Source organism: Zingiber officinale, chromosome 3B (assembly GCF_018446385.1).
Source record: "Zingiber officinale cultivar Zhangliang chromosome 3B, Zo_v1.1, whole genome shotgun sequence".
In the NCBI taxonomy this organism is placed as follows: Eukaryota; Viridiplantae; Streptophyta; class Magnoliopsida; order Zingiberales; family Zingiberaceae; genus Zingiber; species Zingiber officinale.
Window position 1 is genome coordinate 103,651,290 of NC_055991.1, and position 22,838 is coordinate 103,674,127.

The 22,838-nt window shown below is 41.1% G+C and overlaps 1 protein-coding gene and 1 pseudogene across 1 annotated transcript; both read left to right on the forward strand.

Annotated features, from left to right (window-relative positions):
• Nucleotides 1–237: 237 nt before the first annotated feature.
• On the forward strand, nucleotides 238–8,599 carry LOC122055079 (1-acyl-sn-glycerol-3-phosphate acyltransferase-like). The gene is made up of 5 exons (XM_042616473.1): nucleotides 238–546; nucleotides 7,624–7,773; nucleotides 7,836–7,934; nucleotides 8,021–8,113; nucleotides 8,306–8,599. Exons 1-5 carry the CDS (start codon nucleotides 238–240, stop codon nucleotides 8,540–8,542), a joined length of 888 nt encoding a protein of 295 aa, XP_042472407.1. The 3' UTR covers nucleotides 8,543–8,599.
• Nucleotides 8,600–10,677: 2,078 nt separating this feature from the next.
• LOC122055080 lies at nucleotides 10,678–22,633 on the forward strand (annotated as a pseudogene).
• The last annotated feature ends 205 nt before the right edge of the window (nucleotides 22,634–22,838 follow it).

Below are 22,838 nucleotides of genomic sequence, written 5' to 3' on the forward strand. Positions count from 1 at the left end.
ATTGATGAAAATAGGGTAATGGCTCATTGAAGGGGAGGTACATGGGAATGAGTCATTACCCAATTTCAAGGATTCATTCCCTTATTTGTATTCCTATTCCTATAATCCAAACATTAACAATGGGAATCAATGATTCTCATTCCCATTCCCCACTCCTATTACCCTAAACCAAACGCCCCCTGAGTGTTTTTTGCTTTCTTCGCTTTGTTCTCGCGTCTTGTTCGTTTGTCGGCGTTGATGGACTACTCACTGCTGAGCTCGCTGGTGAGGGCGGTGCTGCCGTCGCAGGAGCGCAAGAAGAAAGAGCTCCCGCTGGAGGCAGAGGCGTCAGGGCACCCGGAGGTGGGAGAGGGAGGCGGCGGATGGGACGACGACGACTCGGGGTGGGCCACCGTGGGCTTGTCGGTGGTCCGCATCGTGGCCTGCTTCGTGACGATGATGGCGACGACGATCGTGTGGGCGGTGATAATGTTCCTGTTGTTTCCGTGGCCATACGAGAGGATCCGGCAGGGCAACCTCTGGGGCCACCTCACCGGCCGCCTCATGGTAACCATTCAAGGAATTTACAATTTACGCCTTGTCTTCTGGTTCGAGAATCTTTACCTTTAGAATTCAAGAACAGTTTCTTAAGGCTTTCTGCTAACATACGGTAGAAGTAAAAAGTCTGGCAACGGAGAGATAAAGTGTTGGAATTTTGATGTATCTAGGATGAGAAAAAAGAAAGTAGAGAGACTTTGTAAAAAAAAATGTGGAACCGCCACATCAGCGGCCCCCCTAGAGCCGGTCCCACGGATATGGAGGGAGGTAAATGCAGGTACACAAGTGGAAAGTGCATAGCGGAGACGTTAACCCCAGGCAGTGACACCCCGGGGATCGACCCCTGGACCTTTCAGCCACAGAACCATGCACTCCCCATCTGTGCTACGCCCCGGGGACAAGTAGAGAGACTTTGTAAGAAAGTATGAGAATAGGAGAGAGACTTTATGAAGAGGAATGTTTATTACATATTATTCTTTATCATATATATAAGGTTCCTATTTATACATTTATATTTATGCTTCCACATCCTTCTACAATTAATACATCACATCATTAAACACAAGATAATTAGATTTTATTCTTTTCTATACTAATGACTCTCGTCCTAAAAGTTTTATTGAACTTAGTAAGATAATTGAACTTTGCTTAGTTAATGAAAAGTCACATGAAGTCAAATTGATTTTGACAACTTTCTTGCATGGTTGATGATGTCAAATTATTCTTGGTATTGTTCTTGCATAGTTGAAGAAGTCAATTTATCTTTGGAATAAGTTTACATGACAACATTTGTCCCCTTAAACTTTTTCTTCCTTGAACTCCAACAAATTCCTTAGGTATTAGAAAGCTTCCGCTTCTAGAGGCTTTATAAATGTATCAGCTACTTGATCAGTTGACTTGAGCAATTCCATTTCTTTTGATTTAATATACTTCCTTATGAAATGAAAGCAAGTATCGATATGCTTGGATCTTTCATGATGAATTGGATTTTTGCCTAAAGCAATTGCTAATTTATTATCCGCATAGATCGTGGTTGTAGCTTCTTGTTGCAATCAAAGATCCTGAAGTAATCTCTTTAGCCAAATAGCATGAGAAACACGAGGTTGCAACAATATACTCAACTTCACAAGTTGATAGAATAACAATTGATTGATTTTTTGAAGACCAAGTGAATGCAACATTACCAAGATAAAACATGTATCCAATAGTGTTCTTGTAATCATCATAACTTCCAGCCCAATCACTATCACTGAAATAAAAAAAACTCCATATCTTTCGTTGATGAATAGAGAATCCCATAATCAATTGTCCCCCTTGATATATCTAGGAATTCTCTTAGTTGCAATAAAGTGAGAAGTTTTTAAAATTTCCATATACCTGCTTACCAAACAAACTCCAAATAATATATCAAGTCTTGTACATGTCAGATACTTGAGGCAACCCATAAGACTCTTGTAATAAGTTAGATTCACAAGTTTGTCTTCTCCTTTTTTAGTCATTCTAATGTCATTTTCAATGGACATATCTATAGTATAGCAATCTTCCATTGAGAATTTCTTCAAAATCTCTTTGACATATTTTTCTCGTGATATAAAAATTCCCTCTTCTCTTTGTTGTATTTCAATGGCAAGTAAGTATCTCATCAATCCTAGATTTGTCATCTCAAACTCCTCCATTAATTGCTTGAATTCTCTAATCATGTAGATATTATTTCCTATAAAAATTAAATCATCCACATAAAGACATATATCTCCATATGAATTCTTCTTCAAGTATAAGAATGCTCAAAGGGACACTTTGTGAAGCCTTCTTTTATAAAATGCTCATCAATTCTTGAGTTCCAGACTCTTAAGGGCTTAATTGAGTCTATAAATAGTTTTCTTTAATTTGTATATCCTTTCTTCTTTCCCTTGGACGATAAAACCTGTTGGTTGCTCGATATAGACCTCTTCTTCAAGATTTACATTTAAGAAAACAGATTTTACGTTTATTTGATATATCTTCCATCTTTTTTGAGTTGTAAGATAGATGAGTAGTCTTACTGTTTCAAGCTAGACTACTAGTGCGAAGACTTTTTCATAGTCAATCCTGTACTTTTGCTTGTATCTTTTAGCAACAACCTTGTTTTGTGCCTTTCAACTTCTCCTTTTTGCGTTTGTCTTTGTTTTAAACACCTATTTGACTCCAATAGCTTTATGTCTTTGTGGAAGTGAAATGAGCTCCCATGTATTATTATTTTATAGTACAAATCTCTTCTTCCATTACTTTTCTCCACTTTGCATCCTTGGAGACTTCTTCATAAGTTATACAATCATATCCTACAAATAGACACAAATTATTACGAGCAAAGTCAGCATCAATCACTCGGCTGAAGTCATATACGTCTTGGATGCTCTTCATCTTTTTCACAATTGGACTGATTAGATCATTACTTTTTGACTGAGTATCAACTTGTTGGGGTGATGATTCTTCTTCACTCTCTCCTTGCTTGTCTTTCTTCTCTCTATAACCTTCTTCAAATGAGATTTGCTTCATGTTATCATTATTGTTGTTGTTCCAATTTCATGCGTGTTCTTTATTAAATTCCACATCTCTTAATACCATGAGCTTTTGTACAGTTTGTACCTGCTAGCATTCTCACAATAGCGCATGAGAATACACTTTTGACTTTTATCTTCAAGTTTTGTCCGCTTCTCTTCTTATATATACTTTTGCATATGCTACACTTCCAAAAATACGAAGATGATCCACCCTTGGTTTGTGTAAATTCCAAGCTTCCTCTAGGGTGATATCTCTAATTCTATTAGTGGGAGCATGCTCAATAAATATACATCACAAGCAACAACATCTTCCCAAAATTTTTGGGGACATTTTTCTCTTTCAACATATATCGAACCATATTTAGAATAGTTCAATTTTTTTTTCTTTTTAAAACACCATTTTGTGGTGGTGTATGGGGCATTGAGTTGATGAAGAATATATCATTTTCCTTACTAAAATTTTTAAACTCAAATGAGATGTACTCACCTCTTCGATCAGCTCGTAGACATGTTATCTGATATCCACTTTTTGTTTCAACCAAATATTTAAATTGATTAAATTTGGTGAAAACTTATTTCTTCTCTTTTAGTATATATACCTAGTTTTTGTTAGTGCAATCGACTCTAGAGTTTTGATGTTTGGTTGACAATATGTTTAATGGAGTCTAGTCAAGTCAAGGTTGACCGGATGACTAGCAAGGGTAGGGTGAGAAGTGTATTGAGTGACTAGTCCTAACTGCGGTTAGGCAAGGGAAGTCCTAGTCGCGGCTAAGCAAGAGTAATCTTGACAGATCGTGGAAACCAGGTAGGATTCGGTTGTTCTGAGGACCCGATATCGAATCCCTAGTGGACCGATATGATGTTGAGTCCTAGTGAGTGAAGCCCGGTAGTGAAAACCCTAGGGGGAGGTAACCCTAGATTCTAGTGAGCGAAGCCAGGTAGTGAAACCCTAGGGGGAGGTAACCCTAGGTCTTGGTGAGTGAAGCCAGATGATGAAAACCCTAGGGGGAGGTAAGCTTAGGTAACGAGAAGTCTTGGAGGATTGAACTCTAAGCAAGGTTGATCAAAAGGTTTCCGGTCGATCGCGCACGATCAACTGGACCAGTGGATCTTGGTAAATCTAAGTTTAATTTTACCATAGTATTTTGCATTGCTATTATTGCTGTTAGCTAATTTAGTATTGTAGGAAAAGTCTTACTGGATCAAGATATCAAATGCTAAGTAGAGAAAGTCCAAACAAGTCTGGAGGACCAAATGTTTGACAGGTAGGTTAAGATAATCAATTGGAGTGGAGTGATGGGGAGTTCATGTACCATAAAGGAATGAATACTAGGTCGCTGATCCAACTAAAGAAACTAGGAGATTTTCAAGTTGAAATCAAGATAGGTCTTACTATCTTTTTCTTACTCATGCAACATTATATTACTGTACTAACTTTATTTTACAGGAATATTATTTTTATATTGAACTAACTCTATCTTGCAGAAACTGAAAGGATCAGTCTACCGAACAGGAGGGATCGGTCGACCGAACCAAACTGACATGGCATAGAGTTCAGTTTGAGCAGAGCACATTTGATATTCAAGGTGGATTGGTCCACTGAACTCAGGGATCGATCGACTGAACCAAGTTTAGTAAGCACAGTGGTAGATCTGAATCTCAACAAAGAAGGAACTTTCAAGATTTGTCGACCGATCAAGGTGATCAGTCGACTGTTCAAGTAATACTCTTAATTACACGAAGATCGGATCTCGGCGAAGAAGGAAGGCTCGTCGATCAGGCGACCGATAGGGTGATCGATCGGCTAAAAGGATCAGTTGATCGAACCCTTTTTCAGTAGACAAAATAAAGCATATAAAAGGACCTCGAGATCAACGTCGACAAGATCAACTTTTGTGCAATCTTCTGATCATCTTTGTGTAGTTTGTGTTACTGCTTTACGCTTCAACCCTGCGCAAGCTATGATGCCAAAAAACTCCAACGCTCTTCATCTTGTGTTTCATTGTCGGTATATTTACTTTAGCTTGCATATTATTTTGTAAACTCCATTGTACGAATTGCCTCTTTTACGAAGATTTGAGAAAGAAGAGTTTTAATGAATTGCCCAACAATGCGATTAAAGATTGCGGATCTTGGAGTAGGAGTCGACATAGACTCCTAATCAAATGGTAACCACCCGAGTCACTTGTATTGCTTTTGCTATTATATTCCGTTGTTTATTCTCATTCGCTTTTATGATAAAAGAAAAGATTTTCAATGAGCGATGTCCACCCCTCTCCTCTGTCATGTTTTTGATCCTTCAGGTTTTTCCACTATAATCATCAGTGAAAGCCAAGAAATAATGTTTCCACTAGAAGAGATAGGTTTGATGGTTCCACGGATATCAAAGTGCACAAGTTCAAGTTGTGAAGATGCTCACCTCAAATTGTACTTTTTGAATGACTTCCTTTGTTGCTTTCATACAACACATATTTCATATAGATGGTTTAATCTTTTGCAATCCAAATACCATGTCATTTTTTGAAAGTGGCTTTAATGCCTCAAAATTTAGATGCCCATATTGAAGATGCCAAAGAGTGGAACTCTCCATAGTGCTTGCCTTGAAGCAATTCTCTTCATTGATACTTAACTTCTATGGAAACATTCTTTTCATGGACATTGTGACATGAGTAATAAGATTATTAATCTTATCACGAATACTAAGAGTCAAGTCCATTTGTATATTATATCCTTTCTTCAAGAGTTGACCAATACTCAAAAGGTTATTTTTTTATATCGGGAACATAATAAACATCTGAGATGCATACCTTCTTTCCATTTTGCAATTCAAATAGAATGTCACCTTTTCTTTTAATTGACATTTGTGAGAGATCTCCAAAGGTGATATTTCCTATTGGCGTCTCATCAAGCTTTGTGAACAACTCCTTTCTCACATACATATGGTTTGATGCGCCTGTGTCTAGGAACCATGTAATATATTGGACAAATTCTGGCCCATCACATGCCATCAACAATACTGATCCTTCATTGTCCACCTTCTTATTAACAAAGTTCATTTTTCTTCTACATTTTAGTGTTATACCAACATTCATTATAGTGATGATCATACTTCTTGCAAATGCGACATTGAGATTTAGTTTCATCATACCTCCATTCAGTGTTTCTATCTTGTCCACTTTTGACCTTGGCTTCCACCATAGCCTCTTCCATGTCCTTTTTGATTATCTTAATTTTCAATTTTTTTATTTTGATTGTACCAATTTGAGTTAGAAGTACGACCACCTCTTCCCTTCCATGTAGAAGCCCTTCCTCAATTCATTCTGCTTGAATGATAGTTTGGCTTGAAGTGCTTGCTCCAAAATTCTTCTTTCACTTTTCTTCAATATTCTTTGTTCATATACTTGAAGGGATCCCATAAGCTCTTCCACAGTCATCACTTCTAAATCTTTTGATTCCTCGATCGCTATAGCTACGAAATCAAACTTTGAGTCTAAACACCTTAAGATATTTTCAACGACTTGAACATATTTTAGCTCCTTGCCATGTCTTTTTATTTGATGAACAATGGAAATAACTTGGGATAAATAATCAGAAATTATTTCCGAAGCCTCTTATTGTAGTGCTTCAAATTGAGATGGTAGAGTTTCTAGGCGAATCTTCTTTACTTTATCTACTCCATCATATGCTATCTTAAATGTCTCCCAAGTATCTTGTGGCATTGTTGCTAGAGCAATCAACTCAAAAGCGGCTTCATCTACTCCTTGATAGATAGTGAATAAGGTTATTCTTTTCTTCATTGTCTTAAGAGTTTGCTCAATCCCATCGCTTGTTTTGGCTATAGTATAGCCGGTCTCCACAAGGTCCCGTACATTAAGGGAACCTAATAGAGCCTCCATTTATATACTCCATAATTTGTAGTTGTCTTTGGTTAACTTTGGCACTTGAAGGGAGCTCGTCGAAGCCATTGGTGTATATGACTCTGATTCTAGATTTGTTAGAATTTTGATGGATCTAAGATGAGGAAACAAGAATGTAAAAGAGACTTTGTAAGAAAGTATGTGGATAGGAGAGAGACTCTATGAAGAGGAATTTTACTATATGTTATTCTTCATCATACAAGGTCCCTATTTATACATTTAGATTCATGCTTCCACATCCTTCTACAATTAATACATTATATTATTAAACACAAGACAATTAGATTTTGTTCTTTTCTATACTAAAGACTCTTGTCATAAAGAGTTTTATTAAACTTAGTAAGATAATTAAACTTTGCTTAGTTGATGAAAAGTCACATGAAGTCAAATTGATTTTGACAACTTTCTTGCATGGTTGATGAAGTCAAGTTGTTCTTGCCATTGTTCTTGCATAGTTAAGTCATTTGTCTTTGTAATAAGTTTACATGCCAATACAGTAATGTGCTGGAAATCAATCTTAAACTATTTTATGTAATTGCAATCTTTAGAAATTGTTCGTTTCCTTAACATAAGGGATGTTCTCTTATTTCTAGTCTACTTGACAAGTACTGTAATTCTACTTGTTGCAGATGTGGATTTTAGGGAATCCCATTATCGTTGAAGGGTCTGAATTCTCGAACACAAGGGCTATCTACATCTGCAATCATGCATCGCCAATAGACATTTTTCTTGTCATGTGGCTGACCCCAACTGGAACTGTTGGCATAGCCAAAAAAGAGGTACATTACAAGCTGTTTGTAACTGCCATTGGTACAAAATAGATATGATATTCCTTCTTCAGATCATTTGGTATCCACTATTTGGCCAACTTTATGTGTTGGCAAACCATCTCCGAATTGATCGATCAAACCCAGCTGCAGCTATTCAATCATTGAACGAGGTTGGTGGTTTGTCCACTTAACTAATAGTTTGGTACTTCCTTGAAACAAATAAATGTTGTTTTGCTGATGTGTATTTTGTTCCAAGATTGCTAGTGACATTAAGAAAAACAACTTGTCGCTGATCATTTTCCCAGAAGGCACCCGCTCGAGATCAGGGAGGCTTCTTCCATTTAAGAAGGTAAACAACACTTCCATGGAACCAACAAAGGTCCATGGCATTTAGTCCCAACTATTTGGAACCAAGTACATCAATTTTATCTCTCCATTGAAATTAGACAGTAATATCTTGATCTTCCACTTGAGCCATGAGCAAAATATGAGCTTCAATGTCTATTTCATCTGCTAATTTGTCAATCTTTCTTCCATATAGGGCTTCATGCACATTGCACTACAAACGCGATTGCCCATCGTGCCAATGGTGTTCACAGGTACACATCTCGCTTGGAAGAACAACAGTTTGAGGGTGAGACCCACACCAATCACAGTGAAGTACCTTCAACCAATAAAAACAGATGATTGGGAAGAAGAAGGGATGAACGAGTATATAGAGTTGATACACAAATTATACGTCCAACACTTGCCGGATTCCCAGAAGCCATTAACATGAGCAAAAACCCAAACAATTATGAAGTGAAGAATCAAGTGCAGTCCCGGAATATATTGTAGCAATTAGCTCTGTATGTCATACATTATATAGAGATCTAAAGTTATATGGTGAAGCATCGTTGTAAAGTTGTTTCAAAAGTAAATCTGAAGCTTCTTTTAACTTTGTAGTGGCCGTTTATATGGTCTTTCATATTGATATGATTCAATTTGATATATTTTATACAACAACAATCAATCTTATCCCACTTCGGATAAAGTGATTGTAGTGATATTCAGAACTACAAGAGGCTAGTAGAAAGATATTCACATATGCATTAGACAGTAGACACTTATTATTTATTTACGAAATTTATAGAATTTATCAAAAGAATGTTGGAAAAATATGAATGAAAAAGTGGTGGAGAGAAAGAAATTCAATTGTGAATGAGACATTAGTTACATATTGAGAGTTGAGTGACATTAAGGCTTGTATATAGTCACAACCGTGGAAATTGTGGACGTGTACATACTTGCAAAAAAGGGTGCAAATCCAATGCCTGAATTATACTAAGCCAGATGACTTGTGTGAGTGCTATCTTTACGCATTAGGAACGGTCGAGGCAAAATTTACCCTCAGCCGTTTACTACAGCAGAGATATAGAGCTCCTTAGTCATGACCTTGATTAGGTACATGCTTGGTTCGCCACAACTGACCCATGATTGGTAGTGATTGCGGTATGTCATTGTAATAGACATCCATTGTAATCTTGAAGCACTACATCTGCCTAAGGGGATGAATCTATTCTAAGGAAACTGTATTAAAATCAGGCCTCGACATCTCTTTTTTTGACTAGGCGACCCATTTTGAATTGGTCGCTTGGGCGACTTGACATCACATCTCGACTCGGCAATTGAACACTCGACTCAACCTCCTGATCGGCGAGTTGGCAACTCTGCCAACTCGAACTCAGTTACTCAGTTGACTTGCACTCAGCGACTCAACTACTCGGTCAACTTGGTAGTCAAGAGAGGAGCTTGACATTTGGCGACTTGAATGGTCGGGCATTCGATGTCCAGAACAGCAGCTTGGGCATTCGGTGTCCCAACTCGACAACCTATTGGCAAGCACTCGGCTTCCCACTCGGACTTTGGAGCGAGTGGAAGCAATCAAGCTTACTGGACCTCCGACACACGAGACTACTCGGGAGCACTCGGCTTTGTCTAGTCACATCCCACACATGCTTGGACAACCCAATAGCTCAACCTAATCAGTCTAATCTGATAGTTTGAGGTTATCAACTCAAGTTATCTCAACCGATAAACCTGAATTTAATTTTTATTCAGTAAATTTCACTTGTAACACTGACAACAATCTCTAATAGATTGTGGATTATTATCTGCCCCAGGGCGTAGCACAGACGGTGGGCGCATGGTATTTCTGGCGTAATGGTCAGGGGTCGATTCTCAGGAACTGACGACCTGGGGTTTACCCCGCCATGCGCCTATGGCCTGTGTACCTGCATGAACCTCCCTCCATATCCGTGGGGCCGGCACTAGGGGGGCCGCTAAGGTAGCGGATCTACCTTTTTTTTTTGTGGATTATTATCCAATAGTCTTAAAAAATGATTTTGTTCTATTGAGATGACCACAGAAAGTATTGAGATATAACATGCTTAACACATGGAACCCACTATGCCTTGATTGGAAATATTCCAATCAACTATCTAGAGAAGTTCAATGGATTGAACTTCAAGCTATGACATTAGAAGATGTTATTTTACCTAACCGCACTAAACATGTCTCAATTCTTGACAAAGGAACCTCCCAAGTAGGATTAGGATGCTATTGTTGTTCAGATCATCAGTACAGTAGAGACATGGAACTATTTTGAGTCCCTATGTCAAAACTATATCCTTAACTACTATGCTGATTCGTTCTATGTTGTGTATAGCATGAAGAGAAAGGTTAAGAAACTATGAAAGTCCTTGGATAAGAAATACAAGATGAAGGATGTAGGCATTAAGAAGTTCATTAGAGGTCGATTCCAGGACTATAAGATGGTTAACTCCAAGATGGTGATCAGTCAAGTCTAGAAGCTTCAAATGATCTTGCATGATATTTACTCAGAAGACATGATGCTAAGTGAAAACCTACCAAATGATAACTATCATTGAGAAGTTGCCTCCTGGCTGGAAAGACGTCAAGAACTATCTAAAGCACGAGAAGAAGGAGATGAATGTCGAAGAAGTCAATGTTAGACTTCACATTGATGAAGACAACAAGAGTTCAGAGAGAAAATTATTCTCTCAGACTATTGTGAAAGTCAACATGGTTGAGTATAGTCAAAGCTTGAAATAGAAGAATCCTTAATCTTCCAAAGTGGGACCCAGAGGAGGTGTAAGAAAAAATAAGTTATTTGAGAAGTGCTTCAATTGTGACCGAGTTAGTCACAAATCTTGAGAGTGTAGAAAGTCGAATAAAAAGAAGGAGATCTACCTTAACGAGAGATCAGACATGACTGAACCTGATAGGCTAAAATCCGTGATAATAGTTGTTATGAATCCGCAAGTGAACGGAAATATCGTTAGTAATATAAAAGATTATCAAATCCATAGGGATTGTTGATTAAGTACTAGAGATGTCATAAAATAAGTTATCTAGACAGTCGAAAGTTGACTTTGGCGCTTGCGAACTAATGAGAGAAATTGAAGAGAGGGAGAGAAGGTTGAGAGAAAGAGATCTAGAGAGAAGAGAAAAGAGAGTAGAGAGAGGGAAATAGAAGTCTAGAGGTGTAAGTTATTGTGGTTGGTTTGGGAAGACAACTCTAGGACTTCAATTTCATTGCAATGCTAGTTGATGTGTCCGGTATTGGTAATCTCCTACCCTCTACGTGTATGACTTATAGGAATTCCCTACTATGTACCGGCATGACTCTCTTGAGCGGATGCTCCGGAGTGCCTCTCCCTATGAGAATCAAATGCCCGAAGTAGAGAAGGTAACCTAGAGAGTCTGGTTAAAGAGATACCTCCTGCTACATGAGAGTGATGTGTATAGATTATATACATTTTTATGCATATTTTGACATACATTCATGTACTTTATTTGCACTTGATCTATGCACTTTTACATCTCTTATCATATTTTCAGTATAATTACTCTTCTTTGTCAGAGATCTGCTCTTTGTGTGTTTTTCTATTGATAGGATGAACTTTTGGAATGAAAATGATGCTTGGAGATGACTCGGAGAATAGACGAAGAAAAAGGGCCTGGCCGTGCCACTTATTAGATAAGGAGAAGGCTTCGACCATGTGAACCCACACGTTTGTGCCACCAAACAGAGAAGAAATAAGACCCGACCATATGGATTTCACACGACCTTGTCAACAAAACAAAGAAGAAGCAGACCTTGGCCATGTGGATGTTCCAGAGTCAGAGCCGACTGTGGTTGTGTGGAATCCACATGGTCATGCCATTGGTCCAGGGCTCAAGCAAACCTTGGTCATGTGGTTGCCACACGACCATGACACGGGCCATGCCCAACTTTATTTAAGGGAATTTCTTCCTCTTCTTAGAGATGAAAGTTCTCCCCTTTGGAAGATCCATCTTCGATGAGATCTATACTTCTTCAGCACTTTCTCGAATGATCCGAAGCTATATGCAGTGTCTCCATTTCTCCAGAAGCAAAGGATTGGATCCAAAAATCACTTGACACATCAGATAAGCATCTTCTCTCTTCTTTCTCTAGATAGGGTTTTGGATGCTTTCAATTTCATTATCTTTGGATTCTTTCCTCCTAGCTATGAAGTAGATCTCTTGTTCTAAGATTAAGGGAGTAATTGTGATATGAATTGATGTAAAACTCATGGATATTCCAATTTTCTATTTATGTGACATTGTTATGCCTTGTATCTATTTGATCTTATGTGCAAGTAGTGTGCTTGAGCTTAATTTTCATATTTGATTGAATATTTGTGTTGATTTACTAATCCCATAGAGGGAATATCCTAGTGATAAGGGTATCTTGTTTTCAGACATCTACGACATTATCCTGCAAGGAGAGGCAATCTTCCACAAGAAAGTAGGAAATTGGACATAATTGTTATTTCTATTTCTATGTTATTGAGTGTTAGTGTGTTATTATGAGAAGAAGAGATGCTTAGCTACACATTGTTGATGCCTTCGGAGAGTTTTCTTACCCTGGAGGTGGTTGGATAAGCGAAGATGGAAGATCTAGGATACCCCTAAAGAGGAGAACCCCTCACCAAGGAATGGGGGCAAAACCCCAAGCCAAAGATAAGTAAAAGGAGAGAAAATCCCCTTTTATAGCACTAGGCACGACTCGTAACATGTGTCATGTCATACAGGCACAGCATGGCTGTGTAACTGCTTTACTGGGAGGCACGACCCCTGCTAGATGTGGAGGAATGGCCCGTCACATAGGCCATGTCGTATAGGCATGACACGACCGTGTAACTGTTGTGCTGGGAGGCACGGCCCCTGCTTGGATGTGGAGGCGCAACCGAGTTTTTGTGGCATAGCTTGAGGCACAGTCATGCCATATCTCAGATTAGGGTTTGAAGTAATGTTGTAGATCTCAAAGATATCTACATTTCAAGGCTTGATTTGATCCACAATTCCAACTAAGCAAAAAGTTATAACTATTTTACTTTTTGTTCCCGTAGTAGTCTAGATTTCGAGATGGTCGTGCCTAAAAGGCACGACCATGCCATGTAACCATATGGAAATGCCCTGAATTTCCCATGCCATGTGGGTAAAATTTAGGTCCATTTTGACTTCTTTTCGACCTCAATTTGGTCCGAGGAACATGACAACGTCGTAGTACATGACCATTTCTAGTTAATCTTCCAAAGTTGCTTAAATGTGCCTTTCCACTCCATATTCACTCCAAATTATGTCCTATCAATAAAAACAAGCAAAGAACAAATCTATGAATAAAAGGAGTGGAAGTATGACAAATGAAATATGGTGCAATAAACATAGATTATGAAGGATAGAAAATAATTTAAACATCTCTATAATTGTATGATATTGTCCACTTTGGGTCTGAGCCTTTATGGTTTTTTTCTTGGGCTCTATCCAAAAGGCCTCATGCCCATAGAGATATCTTTTTCTTATAAATTCATGATCTTTCCCATGTATTTTCAATGTGGGACTATGTTTGCTACCTTGCAACCCCAACAATCCTCCCTTAAACAAAGGACCACAGGGTCCCTTCAAGTATTGGGGCACTCTTGACCTGCTCAGGGCCTCCCCTCGAGGATCGGGTCACCTTGACCTGCTCAGGGTGTCCTCTACTTTATTCAAGGTTTCACCTACATGGTTCAATCTTAAATCATGGCTCTGACTCGTGCTTCTTCCAGTGGTTAGTCCAGTGAAGAGCGACCTCACTCTGATACCAATTGAAGGATCAAAAAGAATTTAGATATCTCCATAATGGTATGATATTATCCACTTTGGGCCTAAGCCCTCATGGTTTTGCTCTTGGATCTACCCAAAAGGCCGCATGCCAATAGAGATATCTATTTTTATAAACCCATGATTTTTCCCATGTATTTTCAATGTAGGACTATGCTTGCAATCTTACAACCCCAACATATTATATTCATGAAATACAAGATGTGCGTCAAACAAAGCTTAAAAGCATATATAATCTATGTACATCAATAGTCGATTAATATTGGTTTCACCAGATATATATGTTGTAACAAGGAACTGCTACACAACTTTGAAGAAGTTAAATATTAGGATAAGTTGTTTATACACTACAAGAAAAATCCTCATAGACATCGGTGGAACAACAACGGTTTTAAGCAAAAATCGATGTCTTTGAGTATTTTACATCAGTTCTTCCAAAAGCCGATGTCCATAAGCATAGATTTTCGCTCATAGACATCAGTTTTTTAAACCGATGTCTATGAGCGCCTTTTTTTCGTTAATAGACATCGATTTTAACAGCGGTTTAAAACCCGGTGTCTATGATAAAATAAAATAATTTAATTTTCACACCAATACTTAGCCGAAACCCTTCTTCGCATTTCGAGAAAGGAGAGGTGACGAGTTTGTCTTGTTTTCTAGGGTTTTAGAGTAGTAGCGACGGAGGGAGGCAAGATGAAGACGACTAGGGGGAAAGGTGATACTAAGTTCCACCGATCCGATGAAGACGACTTTAAATAGTCATCAAAGAAAATGGAGAAGAACCTCAACTATAGCAGAGCTTCCCCATGGACGCATCGACGTTCGTGTAGATCGACCCGCTCCAATGGATCCTTGACATGAACTCCCTCGTCAGCGATGCCTACCGCGACGTTAGAAAACTCTGTGTGTTTCTCCTCCCGGTTGCAGCTTCCTCCTTCCCACCCGGCAAGGCCCTCACCATCTACTTCCAGCCCCTTGGTCATCCCTTCCTCTTTTGCGGTGCCGTCTGTTGGTGTAACCTTAGGTCAAGGTTGACCTGGTTGACCCGACTCGAGTTGACGTGACTCGAGTTGTATTTTGATGTTTGACTTGGGAAGATTGTCGGTGCAACCTTAGGTCAAGGTTGACCTAGTTGTGTTGCATGTTGATGTTTGACACTCGTGAGAGAGTTCTATTCTTGATGTGGGACAAGAATAGATGTTTGGGAGATTATTGGTGCAACCGTAGGTCAAGGTTGACCTGGTTGACCTGATTCGGGAAAAGTCCAAGTATGGAGACTTGGCACGGAAAAGTCCAAGCAGGGAGCTTGGCGAAAAGTCCAAGTATGGGGACTTGGCACGGAAAAGTCCAAGCAGGGAGCTTGGCACGAAAAGTCCAAGTATGGAGACTTGGACGGGAAAGTCCAAACAGGAGTTTGGCACGGGAAAAGTCCCGTGAGTGAAGCCAGTGGAAATCTGGTGAGTGAATCCGGTGAAAATCCTAGTGAGTGAAGCTAGGTGAAGGTGAAAGTCCCTGGTGAGTGAAGCCGGGCATTCGGGAAAATCCTGGTGAGGCGGTGAAAATCCTAGTGAGTGAAGCTAGGTGAATGGAAAAGTCCTAACTGGATGTTAGGCGGTGTGGAAAGTCCTGTAAGTGAAGCCGGCGGTGGGAAAGTCCTGTAAGTGAAGCCAGCGGTGAGAAAGTCCTAACTGGATGTTAGGTAGTGGAAATCTGGTGAGTGAAGCTGGTGAAAGTCCCGTGAGTGAAGCTGGAAGGGAAAATCCAGATGGATCGGGAATGATCGGACTTCCGGTGTTGGAAAGTCCAAGTAGGTCAAAGGATTGACCGGACACTTGGAGAGGGAGCGGTCAAGGAGTGACCAGATGTTAGGGATGAAGTACCAATAGGTCAAGGTTGACCGGATATTGGTTTAGAAGTCTTGGGACTTGGTTTGGGCCAAACCAGCTCTGGATCGGTCACCAAACCGATCCAGTGATACTGTTTGCTCGATCGGTCCGTGACCGATCGATCAACAAGCTCTGTTCGATTCTTGATCGATCGGTGACCGATCGCCAGTAACAGAGGCAAAGAGAGGCGGTGCCGATCGTCCATTGCATCGATCATGTCCTGATCGGCTGGGGACCGATCGAGACGATGTCGCGAGGTTGGGATCGGTCGGACCGATCCAGGTCGATCGGTCCACGCACCGATCGAACCCGCATGTAGGTGGGCACGTGAAGAAAGCGATCGGTCCGGGACCGATCGAATAGGTCTGATCGGTCCCCGACCGATCAGTAGCAGTTGCGACGCAACGGCCAGATTTCTTCTGTGTTTTCTTCGCTTTCGCAGGTTAGGCTACGGCTGCGAGCCAAATGTTCTTCTTGCACTCCTTCTGCTGAATCTTTTCTGCTTCCTGCTGAGCTTTGGTTGAGCTCTCATTGTGCTGAGTTCTGTTGAACTCGTTGAAGCTCTGCGTGAGTTTCCTGCTGGTGTTCTAGCTGCTGGATCCGAGAAGCTGCTGCTTCATCAAGGTTCCAGTCGACAACAAGAGGCAAGCAAGTGTATTACAATTTCTATTGTTCTTGTTTGTTTTCTCCATTGTTGTACTCCTTTGTTTGCTGTTGCAAAAGAGTGTGGCGAGGTTTCTCCACCCATAAGGAGTTTATATTAGCCGGTTCTCCGGGGACTCATCCACCGACGGATTGACCGGACTCGTCCACCTTACGGACACGCCGAGGAGTAGGAGCCCTAATCTCCGAACCTCGTTACATCCATCGAGTTTGAGGTTTGATTTCTTTCTTTATCGCTTCTATTGTTTTATTTCCGCTGCGCTAACTCGACATTGTAGAAAGAATCGAACGAATTGGGGTCGGCTATTCACACCCCCCCTCTCTAGCCGTACGAAGGATCCTAACAAGTGGTATCAGAGCGAGGTCGCTCTTCATCGGATTCACACCCGTGGGAGCACAAGCGCTAGAGATGGATCAATTCGGAGAAGACATCACCATTCCACCCTTCTACAACGACAACTTCGCATATTGGAAGGTAAGGATGATGTATTTTCTTAGGACTAATATGTGGAATTGGTTTTGTGTACAAGAAGGGTTTACTCCTCCAATGGATAAAGAAGGAGAGCCTCTAGAGAAGAACAAGTGGACAAAGGAACAAGTCCATCAATCAACGATCAACAATGAGGTAACTAAAACAATTGAATTTTCATTACCTACTAATATTTTGCGTAAGATAGGTGAATACAACAATGCCAAGGAGTTGTGGGATAACTTGGCCAAGTACCATGAGGAGAGTTCCACTTCAAGCCATGAAGAGGAGCCTAGTGAGCCAAGTAGCTCACATCATGGAGGGAGCGAATTGGGAGTTGAGGGCTACTCAACATCCAAGGAAGAAGAGGAGGAGAGTTCCTCTTGCTCAAGTTCGGAGCAAGAAGAAGAAGTTTCCACCTCCGGAAGGGATGAGGAAAAGAGCCTTCATCCATCCTCAACCCTAGGTAACTCAAGCATCGTAATTTCAAATAAGTTGCACATAATGTGTTTTGAGTGTAGGAAACATGGACATTACAAGAGTAAGTGTCCAAAGAGGGTAAGAAAGACTCCACCGGCGCCAAAGGTCAAGGAAGCCGGAGTCCCGAAACGCAAGGGCAAGGAGCACATCGTGTGCTTCCAATGCAAGCAAAGGGGACACTATAGGAGCCATTGTCCGAGGGGGAGGCAACCTCACAAGGGCAAGAGACCGGGCACATCGATAGGGGGAGCTAAGGCAAACCCTAAGGTAACCTCTAAGGTTCATTTTTGCAACTCTAATAAAATGCATGCTAGGAATTTTATTGCACTTGTCGATAATAACAAGCATGATAACCTTAGGAATCAATACATGTGCTTAGGTGCCAAACATGTGAGCCTAGATAAGGATAACACTAGGAAAGCCAACCCTAGAATTACCTCATCTAAGGTTAAGGAGAACCTAGGTAGGAATCCCAAATCAACTAGACACATGCCTAGGAATGCCTCAAAGAAAAATGACAAATCAAAAATTGAGGTATTAGAGAAGGAGAATCAAGTCTTGAGGTCAAGACTTGATACTTTGGAAAAGGCTCTTAAGAACTTGGAGAAGTCATCTCTAGGGTTTAAGGGTCAAAAACCAAAGCCCAAGGACAAGAAAGGTTTGGGTCACAAACCTAAGTCCCAAATGGTCAAGCCCACCTATCATAATGTTCCATTCGATTATGGAACAAAACCTAGGGCTAGGAAGACCACCACCAAGGTCACAAGGGGAGTCACCCCTATAGTTGATCTTGATGAGACCCAAATGACCAAGGCTTTAAAGCCTAAGAGGGTCATTAGGAGGGTTGCTAGGGAAGTTATCCCTAGTGAATATTTAGTGAACCCAATGAGCTCACATAGATATTGGGTTCCTAGGAGCATCTTCTCTACCCCATAGATGGGTTAGAGAGTGTCAACTCCAATAAGAAGGGTAGTTAACCCAACTTTGAGGAAATTGACACTCAAGGAGCATTCTCAAGGTTTTTGAGAACTTTTGAAAATGAAATGGAATTATCATTTACTCCTTTGAAGAGCTAAATGTGCCTAATGGTGGAAATATCATTTTTAATCTTAAGTGGCACAATTTGAGGAAAACTTAGAGAAATACCATAATTGGGATTTTGGTTTTCTCTTAGGGATTTATGGGCAATCTAGGGTTAGATTTTAAGTTAGCTAAGGCTAAGGATACTTAGATAGGGATTTAGGTATTTTATTTGTGCTAACTTGCCATGATTGGTTGCCACATGCCATGCCATGACATCATATTTATTTTATTATCATTTGAAATGTCATGATAATGCTTAGGTTATCTATATGTCATGCTTTAATTAAGTTTTCAAGCTTTATGCCATGACATCATGACATTGGCACATGTTTTTACTTATGATATCATTTATGCCATGTCATCATCTCTTGCATTAATAATCAATTGAATTGGTTTAAGGATGAAAAACACATTTTGATATTGAGATCAAAGTGTAGTTTAGAAAATGCATGAGAACTTAGCCTAAGTTGACCTTAACCCATATCTCACATCAAATTGACTTGAATGTGGTTTGATACACCTTAGATGTGTGTGAGATATTAGGATCATGAGTTAGGATCAAGGTGCATAGTTTTTGTACCTAGATGAGCCTAATTCAAGAAAAGGAGGATCATAGGGAAAGCTTGTGTACAAGTCATGTACATTTAGCCCTAAGATTATGGTCCTAAATTCAAATGGTTTTAAAAGCATTTTAAAATTGATTTGAAAAACCTTGATGAAGCTTTCCTAGTGATAGCATTCATCATTGAACATTGTGATACAAAGTTGAGTTAAAACTTGAACTATTTCAAAGTTTTTGAACTTTGTATCAAGATTTGAAAATGGAAACTATTTTCATAGAAAATTATTTTTCCATGGTAGTGTATGATATGAGGAATGTATCCTCAAAATTTCACAATTTTTTGAATTTTCTGGAATTTATTAGGGGTTTCTGAATTTCGGGAGAGGAAAAATCAGAAATCCCTGTGATCAGTGTGTGGATCGGTCGCTGGACCGATCCAGGGAGGGCTGGATCGGTCACTGGACCGATCCAGAGTGCTGTGGATCGGTCTGGTGACCGATCCAGTGAGGTCTGATAGCGTGCCAATGTGCTGAAATTCGACTGCATGTCTGAAATTTCGGCTGAAAGTTGGTTTTTAGATTTCTAAAGGTTTGAAACTCTCCAAGACATTGTTGGTGCAATGGTCAAGGGGGAGTTGGCCTTTAGGGGGAGTTTTAACTATTAGTCAAGGGGAGTTGACTTTTAGGGGGAGTTTTTACTCCTTGAGGATTAGTGATATGGGATTATCACTAAGTGGATTGTTGAGCTTAGTATCAAGGGGAAAATAAGAGTTTCAATGAAAGGTATGGGACTTTCATTAGGAAGAAACTCTTGACCTTGATACCCTCCTTTTTCTTTTTGATGTGTGTCAAAAAGGGGAGAGTGTTCATTGGAGAATTATTGGAGAACCCAAGTTAGGTTATCGGTTTAACCTAAGCTAGGGGAAGATTGTCAAGGAATGTTCGAGGAAGAACATTGGAATACTTTTTGATGTGTGTCAAAAAGGGGGAGAATTATTAGAGAACCCAAGTTAGGTTATCGGGTTAACCTAAGGGGAGAATGTCCAGAGAATGTTCAAGGAAAGAACATTGGACATTGGAAGATGGTTGGAAAACCTAAGTTAGGTTATCGGGTTAACCTAACTTGATTATGATTTTGTCAAACATCAAAAAGGGGGAGATTGTTGGTGCAACCTTAGGTCAAGGTTGACCTGGTTGACCCGACTCGAGTTGACGTGACTCGAGTTGTATTTTGATGTTTGACTTGGGAAGATTGTCGGTGCAACCTTAGGTCAAGGTTGACCTAGTTGTGTTGCATGTTGATGTTTGACACTCGTGAGAGAGTTCTATTCTTGATGTGGGACAAGAATAGATGTTTGGGAGATTATTGGTGCAACCGTAGGTCAAGGTTGACTTGGTTGACCTGATTCGGGAAAAGTCCAAGTATGGAGACTTGGCACGGAAAAGTCCAGGGAGCTTGGCACCGAAAAGTCCAAGTATGGGGACTTGGCACGGAAAAGTCCAAGCAGGAGCTTGGCACGCGAAAAGTCCAAGTATGGAGACTTGGCACGGGGAAAGTCCAAACAGGGAGTTTGGCACGGGGAAAAGTCCCGGTGAGTGAAGCCAGGCAATGGAAATCTGGTGAGTGAATCCAGGTGAAAATCCTAGTGAGTGAAGCTAGGTGAAGGTGAAAGTCCGTGAGTGAAGCCGGGCATTCGGGAAAATCTGGTGAGTGAAGCGGTGAAAATCCTAGTGAGTGAAGCTAGGTGAATGGAAAAGTCCTAACGGGATGTTAGGCGGTGTGGAAAGTCCTGGTAAGTGAAGCCAGGCGGTGGGAAAGTCCGTAAGTGAAGCCAGGCAGTGAGAAAGTCCTAACCGGGATGTTAGGTAGTGGAAATCCTGGTGAGTGAAGCCGGTGAAAGTCCCGTGAGTGAAGCCGAAGGGAAAATCCAGATGGATCGGGAATGATCGGACTTGGTGTTGGAAAGTCCAAGTAGGTCAAAGGATTGACCGGACACTTGGCGAGAGTTCTAGCAGTCAAGGGAGTGACCGGATGTTAGGGATGAAGTACCAATAGGTCAAGGTTGACCGGATATTGGTTTAGAAGTCTTGGGACTTGGTTTGGGCCAAAACCTCTGGATCGGTCACCAAACCGATCCGGGATACTTGTTGCTCGATCGTCCGTGACCGATCGGATCAACAAGTTCTCGTTGCATCGATCGGTGGACCGATCGCCAGCAACAGGCAAAGAGAGGCAGCCGATCGGTCCATTGCATCGTCAGTTATGTCCCTGATCGGTCGGGACCGATCGAGACGATGTCGCTGAGGTTGGGATCGGTCGTGGACCGATCCAGGTTTGATCGGTCCACGCACCGATCGTAACCCGCGAAGGTGGGGCTCGTGAAGAAAGCTGATCGTCCGGGACCGATCAGAATAGGTCCTGATCGGTCCCCTGACCGATCCAGGCACTAGCCGTTGCGTCGCAACGGCTAGATTTCTTCTGTGTTTTCTTCGCTTTCTTCGCAGGTTATAAAAGGAGGGCTACGGCTGCGAGCCAAATGTTCTTCTTGCACTCCTTCTGCTGAATCTTTTCTGCTTCCTGCTGAGCTTTGGTTGAGCTCTCATTGTGCTGAGTTCTGTTGAACTCGTCGAAGCTCTGCGTGAGTTTCCTGCTGGTGTTCTAGCTGCTGGATCCGAGAAGCTGCTGCTTCATCAAGGTTCCAGTCGACAACAAGAGGCAAGCAAGTGTATTACAATTTCTATTGTTCTTGTTTGTTTTCTCCATTGTTGTACTCCTTTGTTTGCTGTTGCAAAAGAGTGTGGCGAGGTTTCTCCACCCATAAGGAGTTTATATTAGCCGGTTCTCCGGGGACTCATCCACCGACGGATTGACCGGACTCGTCCACCTTACGGACACGCCGAGGAGTAGGAGCCCTAATCTCCGAACCTCGTTACATCCATCGAGTTTGAGGTTTGATTTCTTTCTTTGTCGCTTCTATTGTTTTATTTCCGCTGCGCTAACTCGACATTGTAGAAAGAATCGAACGAATTGGGGTCGGCTATTCACACCCCCCCTCTCTAGCCGTACGAAGGATCCTAACACCGTCCACCCTGCCCGCCCATCCGCTCTCCTCTCCCTCCCTTGGCTTGACCCTTCCGAAGAACCCCCCCATTCCTGACCCTAACCCTAATCCCCTCCAGCTCGCGCTCACCTCCGCCAAGATCGGCATCTCGGTCGAGGACCTCGCCTCCTTGCCACCTGTCGCTTACGCCTTTGCGGAGAAGAAGGCCGAGCGACTCGCTCTTAGGGTTGGCGAGAACCTCTTCAATTTCATGCAGTCCTTCTGCGGGATTGACGGAAGGCGGCTCATCGTGCCCATGGATATCCTTGACCGGTGGTTCAAGAAGTTCCAAGAGTGAGCCCGGAAGGATCCCAGTTACCTCAAAGATTTCGCCTTGTGACAGACAGGTGAATGCCCAATCCCAAAGGTGCTGCTTTTTGCAAGGATCTCTTTCCTTGATGGTATCGCGTTTCATATTATATTTTGGTTGCATCTGATTTGCTTGAATTGTATGATACTTCTTCTTTTCATGCCTCTTCATTTTTATGTCTCTCTCAATTAATCCAGGTGGATGATCTTTGATGTCCACTTTAACCGCCCACAATGTGTTTGTTGATTGTCCCCAACCAACTATAAAGCGATTTTGACATTGTTTGAAGTGAAGTTCTCAAAAAGTGATAGGATCTCAAGATATTATAT

Bases quoted from the DNA above. Each gene is read 5' to 3' on its own strand.
- LOC122055079 (XM_042616473.1), top strand. From the start codon at position 238: ATGGACTACTCACTGCTGAGCTCGCTGGTGAGGGCGGTGCTGCCGTCG. The intron at 547-7,623 runs GTAACCATTCAA...TACTTGTTGCAG, and splicing joins ACCTCACCGGCCGCCTCATG to ATGTGGATTTTAGGGAATCC. The intron at 8,114-8,305 runs GTAAACAACACT...TCTTCCATATAG, and splicing joins GGCTTCTTCCATTTAAGAAG to GGCTTCATGCACATTGCACT.